Source organism: Terrapene carolina, unplaced genomic scaffold (assembly GCF_002925995.2).
Source record: "Terrapene carolina triunguis isolate 2854851 unplaced genomic scaffold, T_m_triunguis-2.0 Scaffold742, whole genome shotgun sequence".
Lineage (NCBI taxonomy): Eukaryota > Metazoa > Chordata > Testudines > Emydidae > Terrapene > Terrapene triunguis.
The window spans coordinates 206,774-220,790 of record NW_020665093.1 but is presented as its reverse complement, the minus strand read 5'-3'; the positions used below and the strand labels follow the sequence as shown (position 1 = coordinate 220,790).

The 14,017-nt window shown below is 42.6% G+C and overlaps 1 protein-coding gene across 4 annotated transcripts in view; it reads left to right on the top strand.

Moving 5' to 3' along the window:
* Positions 1-14,017, top strand: part of PPP1R21 (protein phosphatase 1 regulatory subunit 21) — a 94,699-nt gene that overhangs the window by 73,571 nt on the left and 7,111 nt on the right. For all 4 annotated transcript variants that reach the window (XM_024224481.3, XM_024224479.2, XM_024224478.2 and 1 more), the window contains 3 exons: positions 8,752-8,787; positions 10,563-10,679; positions 12,007-12,105. In XM_024224481.3, coding sequence (XP_024080249.1) covers positions 8,752-8,787; positions 10,563-10,679; positions 12,007-12,105 — 252 coding nt within the window. The remainder of the gene's footprint in view (positions 1-8,751; positions 8,788-10,562; positions 10,680-12,006; positions 12,106-14,017) is intronic.

The following is a 14,017-nucleotide window of genomic DNA, read 5'->3' as shown; positions in this document are numbered from 1 at the left end:
GCATAATTTTCATTCTCAGTGACCCAGAATTAGTAAAGTTTGACTACGTTTATTTCAGAAGCATTTTGGCTGTAGAGCAGTGTAGTCTGAACATGTATCTCTGGCAGAATATGCAGGCAACGCCATAACAGTTATATAGGAACTCTGTCATAAGCAGTCTCTAACTCAGGAGTCGGCAACCTTTCAGAGGTGGTGTGCCGAGTCTTCATTTATTCACTCTAATTTAAGGTTTTGCGTGCCAGTAATACATTTTAACATTTTTAGGTGGTCTCTTTCTATAAGTCTATAATATATAACTAAACTATTATTGTATATAAAGTAAATAAGGTTTTTAAAATGTTTAAGAAGCTTCATTTAAAATTAAATTAAAATGCAGAGATCCCCGGACCAGTGGCCAGGACCCGGGCAGTGTGAGTGCCACTGAAAATCAGCTCACATGCTGCAGGTTGCCTACCCCTGCTCTAAATCCACAAACATTAAGTGCAATTCCTTGCTTTTCTTCCTCTATATCTCCTGCAATATTTGGGCTGCAAACACTGCATCCATCATTTACCTTCCTGGCATAAACCCAAATTGGTTGTCACTTTATGCTCTAGTCCCTCCCAATAATTCTTTCCAGCCATTTAATCATGTGACTCATTATCTTGGTGGGTCAGTAATTACTACATTCTTGCATATTTCCCTTAGGCTTGAAGATAGGGAACAATGTGCTCTTCCTCTACTGATCAGGTATTTTTCCAGTATGGAGAATTAAGTTGAAAAAGTTCATCACCACAACTCCCTCACGACCGAATGCTTTAAGTGCTTCAGTGGATACACTATCCAGTCCCACTGCCTTCCCATATTTCATTGTCGCGATGTCTGAGTCTCCACCTTGGTAATAGGTATTGAGAGGTTGTTGCTTGCTCATACTTCCCTCAACAGGTTTTTTGTATTCTTTTCATTGAGTAGTTTCACATAAAACCGCTGTCACCTCCTAATGATTTCACCATCTTCCACCAGTACTCTGTTTTTATTTTTGACTTGCTTCATGGCTCCCAAGTCCTATGTTTAAGACCTTTGCTTAATCTTGGCTAATCCTTTTTCCCCTTTCTTTATTAGTAGTCCTGTGTATAAGGCTTTCGATGCCTGACCTTTAACTTCTGCATCCACTGTTTTTGATATTTTCTTTATCAGCTTGTAAAGCTTGATCACTTAATCCTTTTTTTTTTTTAAGATTTCTTCCTCTGGTAGGAAGTGATTGATCTGGTACTTGTTGGCACCGCTTTTGTATGTAATTAAGTCTCCCTCTCTCTTGACAATCAGGCCATGGATTCTGGCTAAATCTAAGGTATCCTCACCAGCTTCGTTTGTGGTTCCAAAGCCTCGTCCTCTGTGACAGTTGTCATACCCTTCACTATGTTCTCCCCCATGTCTGTTGAGATCTGCTCCGATAATCAAGTACTCAGCTTGTGGTATTTCACTTATTTGGTCCAGCTTGATGTGGAATTCCTCCTTCTCCTCAATCGTAAAACCAACCTGTGGCGCATATCCACGTATAACATTAAATATTTATTCTAACTTTTATTAGCTGGTCACTCTTCCTTTCGACCCTCTCCGTTTTGTCTTTTGGATACAAGCAATGTGCACTCTCCTTCTTTTCAGTGTCTCAGCTTCTTCTTCCCTCATCCAAAGAAGCCATATGTTAATCTTGGACTAGCTTGTTTAGCCGCAGGAGCCCAGAATGCAGTAGCCATTTCCCATTTTCCACAGCTGTTGGGCAAAGTGGCTGCATGCTGCTTCCTGGGGACGCCCTACCATTTTACTGATATATTACTTGAAGATGAAGACCCATAAAGCATGTGTGATAAGTAGGTTTGGCAGAATTCAGGGTTTTTTTTAATATTTGTAAAATCAGGGTTTTGGTTTTTTTTAACTTCTTAATTTTTATCAATTTAAATTTTCACAGTGGGAAATTGAGGGGTGTCATGATGGGATGGAAAATAATTATTTAATAACAGAGTTTGAGGTTCAAAGTTAAAACTTGATGACCTTTAAAACACACGTTGTCAACATCACATGTCAAAATAAGTAAATGTGTATATATTCCAGGCACAGTTTTGTTTGGCCTGTAGCTTCTGGGAACATTTCTGTGAGCCTTTCCTACATAGCTGGGCTAGCCTGGGTTAAAGAAGATGTTTAAAAGCAGAAAGTAACAATTAGGAACATCCTCTAGACTCTGACGTGGAGGCCTGGTGCAGCTTTGTTGGGACAGAACTATGGGGCAAGCCAAAAGAGCACAACCTCCAAGATGCTAGGGCTCTGCAAAATAGAAGAGAACAAACAAGTAGGCTTAAAAGTTACTCTAAAAAAAGTTAGGCAGATGCATGCTTTGTGTTGTGCCCAAATGGAAAAAGCTCTGCATTACCTTTCCATAACTGACTCCAAATTTCACTGATTTTCCATGTCCTTCAGCCTCATCTGTGTAAAGTATGTTCCTAAATTACATTTGCACCCTAGAATAAGCCTATGAAGATTTGTGCTCATGCCAGCTTTTGAACACTTAGCTCAGGCCTGGTCTACACTACGAGTTTAGGTCAAATTTAGCAGTGTTAAATCGAATTAAGCCTGGACACATCCACACGACGAAGCCCTTTTTTTTTCGACTTAAAGGGCCCTTTAAACCGGTTTCTTTACTCCACCTCCGAGGGGATTAGCACTAAAATAGGCCTTTGCGGGTCGGATTTGGGGTAGTGTGGACAGAATTCGACGTTATTGGTCTCCGGGAGCTATCCCACAGTGCTTCATTGTGAACGCTCTGGACAGCACTCTCAACTCAGATGCACTGACCAGGTAGACAGGAAAAGCCCCGCGAACTTTTGAATTTCATTTCCTGTTTGCCCAGCGTGGAGAGCACAGGTGACCATGCAGAGCTCATCAGCACAGGTAACCATGATGGAGTCCCAGGATCGCAAAAGAGCTCCAGCATGGACAGAACGGGAGGTACGGGATCTGCTCGCCATATGGGGAGATGAATCAGTGCTAGCTGAACTCCGTAGCAGTAAACGAAATGGCAAAATATTAGAAAAAGTCTCAAAGGCCATGAAGGACAGAGGCCATAACAGGGACGCACAGCAGTGCCGCGTGAAAATTAAGGAGCTAAGGCAAGCCTACCACAAAGCCAGAGAAGCAAACGGAAGGTCCGGGGCAGAGCCGCAAACATGCCGCTTCTACGCGGAGCTGCATGCCATGCTAGGGGGTGCAGCCACCACTACCCCAACCGTGTGCTTTGACTCCATCAATGGAGAATCACGCAACAGGGAAGCGGGTTCGGGGTACGAGGAAGATGATGATGAAGATAGCTCACAGCAAGAAAGCGGAGAAACCAGTTTCCCCAACAGCCAGGATATGTTTATCACCCTGGACCTGGAACCAGTAACCCCCGAACTCACCCAGGGCATGCTCCCAGACCCTGAGGGCACACAAGGGACCTCTGGTGAGTGTACCTTCGGTAAATATTACACATGGTTTAAAAGCAAGCGTGTTTAATGATTAATTTGCCCTGGCAATCGCGGCTAGTACAGCTACTGGAAAAGTCTGTTAACGTGTATGGGGATGGAGCGGAAATCCTCCAGAGACATCTCCAGAAAGCTCTCCTTCATGTACTCCCAAAGCCTTTGCAAAAGGTTTCTGGGGAGGGCTGCCTTATCCCGTCTGCCATGGTAGGACACTTTACCACGCCAGGCCAGTAGCATGTAGTCTGGAATCCTTGCATAACAAAGCACGGCAGCATACGGTCCCGGTGTTTGCTGGCATGCAGACAACATCCATTCCTTATCTCCCTTTGTTATCCTCAGGAGAGTGATATCATTCACGGTCACCTGGTTGAAATGGGGTGATTTTATTAAGGGGACATTCAGAGGTGCCCGTTCCTGCTCGGCTGAACAGAAATGTTCCCCGCTGTTAGCCACGCGGTGTGGGGGAGGGGTGAAGTGATCATCCCAGAGAATTGGGTGTGTGGAGTGGGGGTAGTTGGGTTTGTGCTGCATGTTAACCCGGAAACTGCAGCCCCTCCTTTTACATTGCAAACCTATTTTAAATGGACAACCCAACGGGTGCTTGGTATGGGAAATGAGGGCGCTACTGTTTGAAACCATTCCCACATGTTAAGAAGGTTAAAAAAGCCAAAAGACTGTGGCTTACCATGGCTGCCTGCAAGCCGAAATCTGTTGCCTGGCACTGCGTGAGTGATCTCTCACATCAAACCGGCAGGCCCGCAATATAAGAGGGAAAATGCGACCTTGTAACGAAAGCACATGTGCTGTGTAATGTGAACAGCAAAATTTAACATGAAAGAGTGTACCCATTGTTCTCTAAAATGTCTTTTTTAACCACCTCTCCCTTCTCCTCCACCAGCTGCAAATGTTTCTCCTTCACAGAGGCTAGTGAAGATTAGAAGGAGAAAACGGCGGACGCGGGATGATATGTTCTCGGAGCTCCAGATGTCCTCCCACGCTGACAGAGCACAGCAGAATGCGTGGAGGCAGTCAATGTCAGAGTGCAAAAAAGCACAATATGAACGAGAGGCGAGGTGGCGGGCTGAATCGCGGGCTGAAGAGAGCAAGTGGCGGGCTGAAGAGGATAGGTGGCATCAGCTTGCTGACAGAAGGCAAGAGTCGATGCTCCGGCTGCTGGAGCATCAAACTGATATGCTCCGGCTGCTGGAGCATCAAACTGATATGCTCCGGCTGCTGGAGCATCAAACTGATATGCTCCAGCGTATGGTTGAGCTGCAGGAAAGGCAGCAGGAGCAGAGCCCCTGTGTAACCAACAGCCATCCTCCCCAAGTTCCATAGCCTCCTCACCCAGACGCCCAAGAACGCGGTGGGGGGGCCTCCGGCCACCCAGTCACTCCACCCCAGATGATTGTCCGAGCATCAGAAGGCTAGCCTTCAATAAGTGTTAAAGTTTTAAACTGCAGTGTGTCCTTTTCCTTCCCCCCTCCCCCACCCCTCCTGGGCTACCTTGGCAGTTATCCCCCTAGTTGTGTGATGAATTAATAAAGAATGCATGAATGTGAAATAACAATGACTTTATTGCCTCTGCAAGCGGTGCTCGAAGGGGGGAAGGGAGGGTGGTTAGTTTACAGGGAAGTAGAGTGAACCGGGTGGGGGGGTCGGAGGGTTCATCAAGGAGAAACAAACAGAAGTTTCACACCGTAGCCTGGCCAGTCACAAAACTCATTTTCAAAGCTTCTCTGATGCGCACCGCGCCCTGCTGTACTCTTCTAACCGCCCTGGTGTCTGGCTGCGCGTAATCAGCGGCCAGGAAATTTGCCTCAACCTCCCACCCCGCCATAAATGTCTCCCCCTTACTCTCACAGATATTGTGGAGCGCACAGCAAGCAGCAATAACAATTGGAATATTGGCTTCGCTGAGGTCTATCCGAGTCAGTAAACTGCACCAGCGCGCTTTTAAACGTCCAAATGCACATTCCACCACCATTCGGCACTTGCTCAGCCTATAGTTGAACAGGTCCTGACTACTGTCCAGGCTGCCTGTGTACGGCTTCATGAGCCATGGCATTAAGGGGTAGGCTGGGTCCCCAAGGATAACGATAGGCATTTCAACATCCCCAACGGTTATTTTCTGGTCTGGGAAGAAAGTCCCTTCCTCCAGCTTTTGAAACAGACCAGAGTTCCTGAAGACGCGAGCATCATGTACCTTTCCTGGCCATCCCACGTTGATGTTAGTGAAACATCCCTTGTGATCCACCAGGGCTTGCAGCAGCATTGAAAAGTACCTCTTGCGGTTTATGTACTCGGTGGCTTGGTGCTCCGGTGACAAGATAGGGATATGGGTTCCGTCTATCGCCCCACCACAGTTTGGGAATCCCATTGCAGCAAAGCCATCCACTATGACCTGCACGTTTCCCAGAGTCACTACCCTTGATATCAGCAGGTCTTTGATTGCGCTGGCTACTTGGATCACAGCAGCCCCCACAGTAGATTTGCCCACTCCAAATTGATTCCTGACTGACTGGTAGCTGTCTGGCGTTGCAAGCTTCCACAGGGCTATCGCCACTTGCTTCTCAACTGTGAGGGCTGCTCTCATCCTGGTATTCTGGTGCTTCAGGGCAGGGGAAAGCAAGTCACAAAGTTCCATGAAAGTGCCCTTACGCATGCGAAAGTTTCGCAGCCACTGGGAATCATCCCACACCTGCAACACGATGCAGTCCCACCAGTCTGTGCTTGTTTCCGGGGCCCAGAATCGGCGTTCCACGGCATGAACCTGCCCCAGTAACACCATGATTTGCACATTGCTGGGGCCTGTACTTTGTGAGAGGTCTATGTCCATGTCAATTTCCTCATCACTCTCGTCGCCGCGCTGCAATCGCCTCCTCGCCTGGTTTTGCTTTGGCACGTTCTGGCTCTGCATATACTCCAGGACAATGTGCGTGGTGTTCATAGTGCTCATAATTACCGCAGTGATCTGAGCAGGCTCCATGATCCCAGTGCAATGGCGTCTGGGCTGAAAAAAGGCGCGAAACTATTGTCTGACGGATGGAGGGAGGGGCGAGTGATGACATGGCTTACAGGTACAGGGAATTAAAATCAACAAAGATGGCTATGCATCAGGGAGAAACACAAACAACTGTCACACAGAATGGCCCCCCCAAAGATTGAACTCAAAACCCTGGGTTTAGCAGGCCGTTGATTTCACGAAGGGAGAGGGAAGCAAATGAATACAGAACAAATCTGGTCCATCTATTTTTTACATCTTAAGCTGGCAGCAGACGGTGCAGCATGACTGATAGCCATCGGCATCTTCTGGGTGCTTGGCAGAAGATGCTGTACTACGACTGCTAGCCATCATCGTCAAGACGGTTCAATAGGACTGCCGGCAGGACTGAGTCTCCAGGAGACAAAACATGTCTGCCCAGGTGCCTCTGATCGAACTCACTGAGGAATATGACAATGACAGATATCAATCGTAATACATCATCTACTGCCAAAAGGCAAGGAGCTGCTGCTGTATAGCAATGCAGCCCCACGTCTGCCAGTACCCAGATAGCCGATGATGGCTACCAGTCATACTGCACCGTCTACTGCCAAAAGGCAATTAGCTGCTGCTGTGTAGCAATGCAGTACCACGTCTGCCGGCACCCAGATGACATATGGTGACGGTGAGCTGAGCTGAGCGGGCTCCATGCTTGCCATGGTATGTTGTCTGCACAGATAACCCAGGTAAAAAGGTGCGAATCGATTGTCTGCCGTTGCTCTGACGGAGGGGGAGGGGCCTGACGACATGTACCCAGAACCTCCCGCGACACTGTTTTTGCATCATCAGGCATTGGGATCTCAATCCAGAATTCCAATGGGCGGCGGAGACTGCGGGAACTGTGGGATAGCTACCCACAGTGCAACGCTCCGGAAGTCGATGCTAGCCTCGGTACTGTGGACGCGATCCGCCGACTTAATGCACTTGGAGCATTTTATGTGGGAACACACACAATCGACTGTATAAAACCGATTTCTATAAAACCAGCTTCTATAAATTCGACCTCATTTCATAGTGTAGACATACTCTCAGTGAGCAAAGGGGAACAGTTTAGAAATATAATTTGTAATGTTTAACTCTGATCACTAGGAAACAGTAGCTGATAATTGAAATAATTGATAATGGATAGTTGGTTGGAAAATATTCATCAATGTACTTTATTTCATTTTTACCACCTACCCTACCACAGCAGTCTCATCCAGCGTGTCAGCCTTGTTAACAGCAAAATACATCTGTCCAAACTGTGGCAGTATGTTTAAGAAATTTCCACTTTACAGTTGTGGACAGACTCAATCATGGATACAACACAGAAGCAGACTGAAGTGAAAAAGGAAACCTAGAACTTTGTGCGCTGCAGAGGAAAACCTGGTTTAACGTTTGTTTAAAAATAGTTGTATATGGAGTACTTAGTGACTAGGAAGAAGAGAAACTACTTCCAAGGTGAAGTAATTATGAAACGAGATGTTGGTCCAATAAAAGATGTTACTTCATCCACCTTGTCTCTCTAATATCCTGGTTCCGACACAGTTACAACTACACTGCATACAACAAATTGCATTGGCAGTTTGTTTGAATGAGAGAGATCACAGAGAAAAAGATTTTAATAGGAGTTCTAAGAAATTCAAGATGGACTTCATTGGCATCAAAAGAAGGTGCTAAGGAAGTATCTTAGTACAGTGGAACTTAATTTGTCTATTTCTTGCAATAAATACTATAATCAGTCTGACTAGTAGTATTGGCTAATGTTAGGTGGGATCATTCTTTGCATGATCCTTGGTCTGTGTAAAGGAAAATTTAAAAAAAAATCATTAGTTCCTTGGCTAGTCAGTAGCTAGCTTCATAACTTTGCACAAGGTTTCCATAAGTATTTGGTTTAGCCTTTATCTATACTGAAAGGGAAAAATCCTTAAGTATCCTAGATACTGTAACTATCTGTAAATTCTCACTGTGAAATATTAGTAAACACTGTGCCTCTAGTACTCTGGTCTAATTTAATTAGAAAATTTTACTTATTAAAAAGTTACAGTTTAGTGTTGCACCCTCACTAATAGCTCATGTATGAGCAAAGCCTCATAACTTGTAACTGTCTGAGATTTTTAATTTAAAAAATTTAATCACCTTATTGCTTTTCGTTATAAGTAGGTGTCAAAGTGACCTGTTGGAGTGGAGTCTTGTTTTACAGTTCTGAGTTTATTTTCTCCCTTGTTCTAGATTGGAATGTTGACCATGACCACTGACAACAAAGAGGTACTTTATGACTATTTGATACATATCGTTATATGTAATAAAGATTTATACTATAATTCAGAAAGTGCTAAAACTTGTGCATGACTAAGTTACTCTGTCAGTTACTTGGAGACCTCTGGAGTAATTTAGTACAATGTGGTAAGAATGAATTCTTGCACAATAACTTTTCCCTAAGAATATCTGAAACTCATCATTTCCTATTGGTAAGGCTAAGATTTAGTGATGGGTATTTTTACTAAAAAGTCACAGACAATAAACAAAAATTCACGCTGGTGGTGGGGGACGGCAGCCCGGGACCACTGCTGTTACTGGGGCGGGCCCGAGCTGCTCAGGCGGCCCTGCGGTCAGGCACAGCAGCAGGCTGCAGAAGTCACGGAGTTCCCAGAAAGTCACGGAATCCGTGACCTCTGTGACAGTCTCGCAGCCTTACCTATTGGTGATAATCCATACTTCATTCTCCAATTTAATCTAACTCTGACAATAGCTTATAGTACTGGTTCATATATTTTTTTCAACAGACGTGTTCAGATAAGGAATTTAACAAGATTTAAGAGCTGCGCGCTCTTAAATTATCAAGTTCTCTGTAGCTTTAGAAAGTGTAGCTCTGTATTTGTACTTCAGTGACATGAGCTGGATTCCAAACCTCAGATTGATTAATAATCAAAGGAGGGTTGAAGCAGCAAAATACACATATTTATAGGCCTTTCCTAACTCCTTCCCTTTCCTATCTCCTTTGTCTTTCAGTTCCAACTTATGGGGAATTTGCCTGGATAACCTCTTCCTTACTATTCTAGTATGCATTTTAAGTGCCCTAAAAATATATTATTCTTTATTTAAACAGGTGATTAGAATAAATAAAACATGACTGGCAGTCACACCAAATGTTATGTTTTAGTGGTACTAAAGAAGTAAAGTTAGCATTTCTTATCACAGCATGAACATTGGGCTAAGATGCTATGTTTTCCCCTCTCTGTGATCCTGCAGAGAGCAGTTCTGTTGACATGAATGGTAAGGTTATTCTAAAAGCTGTTGGAAGATGAGATGGGGTTTAAGTGCACTGAGTACTTCTTTATAAAAGACATGTTAAGCCATGTGACTTAGCTGTATAAGAATTCTTTAAAATAAAAGTCTGTCTTGTGTGAACCTCAAAACTTAAATTTAAGAGGGTGCAAATGTATTATGAAAGTTGCCCCAAGTTGGTAATTCATTGTCGTCTACAGAAAAGTGTGGCATTTCTGCAAAAATTTAAAGTCAGATTTCTTTAATCAATCTTCTGAAAATGCACATGCAGTTTTGAAGTGTGGCCCCTAATGTCCATGGGCTGCTAATGTTCTGGCCATCTTTGAGAATTCCGTCTTTGCTGGAGAATCCAAGGTAACAATTGTGTCGTGAGAAGGGGACAGTAGGTCGTTCTCAAGGATTTGTATCCTCACCAGAAATCCTTTAATGTAAATTGTGACTGTTTTATATTCTACTACTTACTCAAGTCTCTACATAAAATATAACCTTGAGTTTTATCATTGTTTTTCAGAAGACTCAAGTTAGTAGTGTTGCACAATATTTGATAAGATTGCTTTTATTTTATAAATGTGTCTGCTCTAAGAAGTGCCAAGCTCAATAAAATTTTACATGCTATAGTCCATCCCATTTGGACAACTTGCCACTTAAAAAAAAAAAAAAATCTTTTTCCTGTATAAAGACCTAGGTTATGGCTTTAGTTCTCGTAAAGATAAAGTCTTTTTAATTGTTTGATCACATGAGCTCTCACTCTTCAGGCTCCAGAGGCTAAGTCCCGTGAAGACTTGATAAAAAATCACTATATGGCAAGGATAGTAGAACTTACGTCTCTTCTACAGCTGGCTGACAGCAAGTCAGTACATTTTCATGCTGAGGTGAGCATCCAGTCAATCTCCTGTACTGAAAACAGTAACTCCTTTCTGAACTTTCTATAGATCAATGTTATGAACAACAGGCTCCTACCAAAACACCATGGACAATCTATCCGATAATTTGTTCCTGCAGTTTATTCCTTGGTTTTGGGGTAGTATTCATAAAAGGCTGTACTTGCTGTGTGTTGCATCAATTTCTTAATTTTGAATAATTGAATATTCAACCTCCCTCGTTAATCAGTTGCATTTGGTAATAAGAAAGCACATTGGGTTTAAGTGGGTTATTCTTATACACCTATTTTATTGCTGGCTTTAGCTACCAAACTATATAGAATTGAATGTAGGTCCTTGGCTTAATGCAGGGTGGGGTAGGGGGAGATACTGAGACTTGGGCAGGAGGGGAGAGAAGCTGGCTGCAGGCTGGGAAGGAGGTTCCTACCTGGGCCTCATCCAGCCCCTCTGTGTCCCACTCCCCAACCCAATCCCTGCACTGCAGCAGCTGCTCCCCAGCCCAATCCTGGGCCCCACAGTTTTAGTCCCTCTGGTTCCTGCTTTGACACACCCTCCTCCTTGGCATATATGAGTTAACACAATATTTCTATTGCAGGGGTGCTAGCCCCCATGCTGTTCCACTGCCCTGGCTTAATGTGACAAACTACAGTAATTTCAAAGAATTTAGCAATTTGATAATGAAGTACTAGAACTAACCTCTCACCTAGAAATTGGAGAATGTTGTACAATTTGGCTTGCTTGACTTCTTTGCAAGCTGAGAACTGTTTTCAAGTATTTGTTGTGTTGAATTTTAGAATCTGATAAATGCTCCTCAGTAGGATGAGCAATTTTGCCAGAAACACATGCAGAACATGCCCCATATTTGGTTAGATTTGCTTTGTCAGCTTTAATGTACACAACTGTTATTGGTATGGCAGATAATGAGATAATGTGAAAGAACCATCCTTCCGCACTGACATTTAAGCAATATGTGCATGTGCCTGGCATCTTGAGATCTCATTTGTTTTATATTTTCTTTAAACAAAATGAATATATCCTTCTGATCGCAGATATTATTTTCTAGCAGTAGTGTCTAAAATGTAAGGTGCTCTTCTATAAAATAAATCCTGAAAGTTTAGTGTTTTATAATGTTAAATCACTGTTTAGCTTGTGAAGTTCTGTATAAAAGCTTATTTCTGTAACACACTTTCTGTAAACCAAAAACTTTGCATTTTGAAAGGCCCAAACATTCAGATTAAAAAAAAAAAAAAACTCTGCTTCAAATAATTTGCTATGTACAATACTGGCACTAACTGATTTTTTGTTTGTTTGTTGATAGTGCCGAGCGCTTGCCAAAAGATTATCATTAGCTGAGAAGTCTAAGGAATCACTAGTGGAGGAGATGAAATTAGCTAGTCAAAGCATCAGTAGATTACAGGCAAGTGAAATGTTAGCTAAGCAATTTGATGGACACACTACATGGGATAGTTGTGGGTGGAAAAACACAAAACCCAGTGTACATCCCATGCTAAGTCTGAAAACTGTCATGGCGTGTGAGTAGAATTGCAGACCAAACCCACTAATGCACATGTTTAAAATTATCGAAGATTGAGTATTAAATGGGATATGTCTTATTTTAAAAAATTGAGAAAATACTTACAGTAACGGAGATACCATTTTGATGTAAACATATATCTTGTGAAAGTATTGTCCCTTTTACCCTTTATTATCCCTGTTTGTTTTTTTCTTCCAAAACTATGATTAAATCCCAGCCGCTTAGCTGAGTGCAAAACATTATAATGTATATGCATCTAATGTCCCTTCTCTCCTCTTGCCACACTTCATTTTAATAGGCTGACTGAAGAGGAGAAATTGACAAGGTTCTTGCTCAATGAGCACTTTAAAATAGAAAAGTCAACTTCACTTCATACAAGAACTTAGCTAGCAGAGAGACTGAGACGTACTTACATATTCACTTTCCCAGTAAAACCCAGAATCATAAATGTACATTAGGGCATCCTCCCTAGCAGCTGGGATTTTTAAGACTATTTCAGCCTCTGCTTTTTTTTTTCCCCCTGGAAGGCTGATGGTGCTTTATAATAAAAACCACATGGCAACTTAATAAAATAAGTAATTTTTAACTGTGGTTATCAAATTGTGGACATGTCAGTTTTAGTTCCTTGAAAAACTGCTCTGCAAAAATGCACAGCGCACCATTTGCACTTAAAATCCAGAGAACTGAGCCAGGATAATTAAGTATCAGAGGGGTAGCCGTGTTAGTCTGGATCTGTAAAAAGCAACAGAGAGTCCTGTGGCACCTTTAAGACTAACAGATGTATTGGAGCATAAGCTTTCATGGGTGAATACCCACTTCATCATGCGCTTGATGAAGTGGGTATTCACCCATGAAAGCTTATGCTCCAAGATAATTAAGAGAATGAGAAAAGAGAAAATTGTAAATACATAAGTACTCAGGAACTTAGAGAGGTTTAACTTTCTGACCCCCCTCTATATTCAGTTAGTTCAAACCAGTGCTAACTCTAATGAGCAGATGATTCTTCACTTTTTAAACAAAGCAACATTTTTGGCTTGGAAAAGTTTTAGAGGAAGGAAGCTATTTTTCCATATGAGTTATAGTTGCCAGAGTATAGTATTCCTTCGGTTTTGAACCATCTCATGTAATCTCTCCTTCACATCATCATAGTCCTCTTTATCATTGGGTAAGGTGGGAGGCTTCTTAATTGAGATGTGGAATGTAAAATGAATCCCGTAATTTCCTTTTTAGATACTTCATCAGTAAACTCACAACCTTACTAAAAAGCAGCTTTGAGATTGAGTCCATGTAGTAATACAGAACCATGAAAGAGGGTGACAGTTTGTTAGGGTTGCCAGACACAGGAAGCACATACTCATGACTCAGATGGACAGGACCTATTCAGGAGTGCAATGTGAGGCCTTTGCATTGAACAATGTAACCAGGTGGCCTGCTTTTCAATACAAGTATTAAAGATAAATTAATTATCTATGAAACATTTTAATTCTTTACATCCATTGAATTTGTACTGAGGGCACAGTAAATAGCCATCACTTAAAACAGTGGTTCTCAACCAGGAGCATGCGTACCCCTGAGGGTACGCAGAGGTCTTCCAAGAACTATATCATCTCATCTAGATATTTACCTAGTTTTACAACATGCTACATAAAAATCACTAGCAAAGTCAGTACAAACTAACATTTCATACAGACAATGACTTGTTTATATTGCTCTATATGCTATACACTGAGCTGTAAGTACACTATTTATATTCCAATTTATTTATTTTGTAATTACATATTAAAAAATGAGAAAG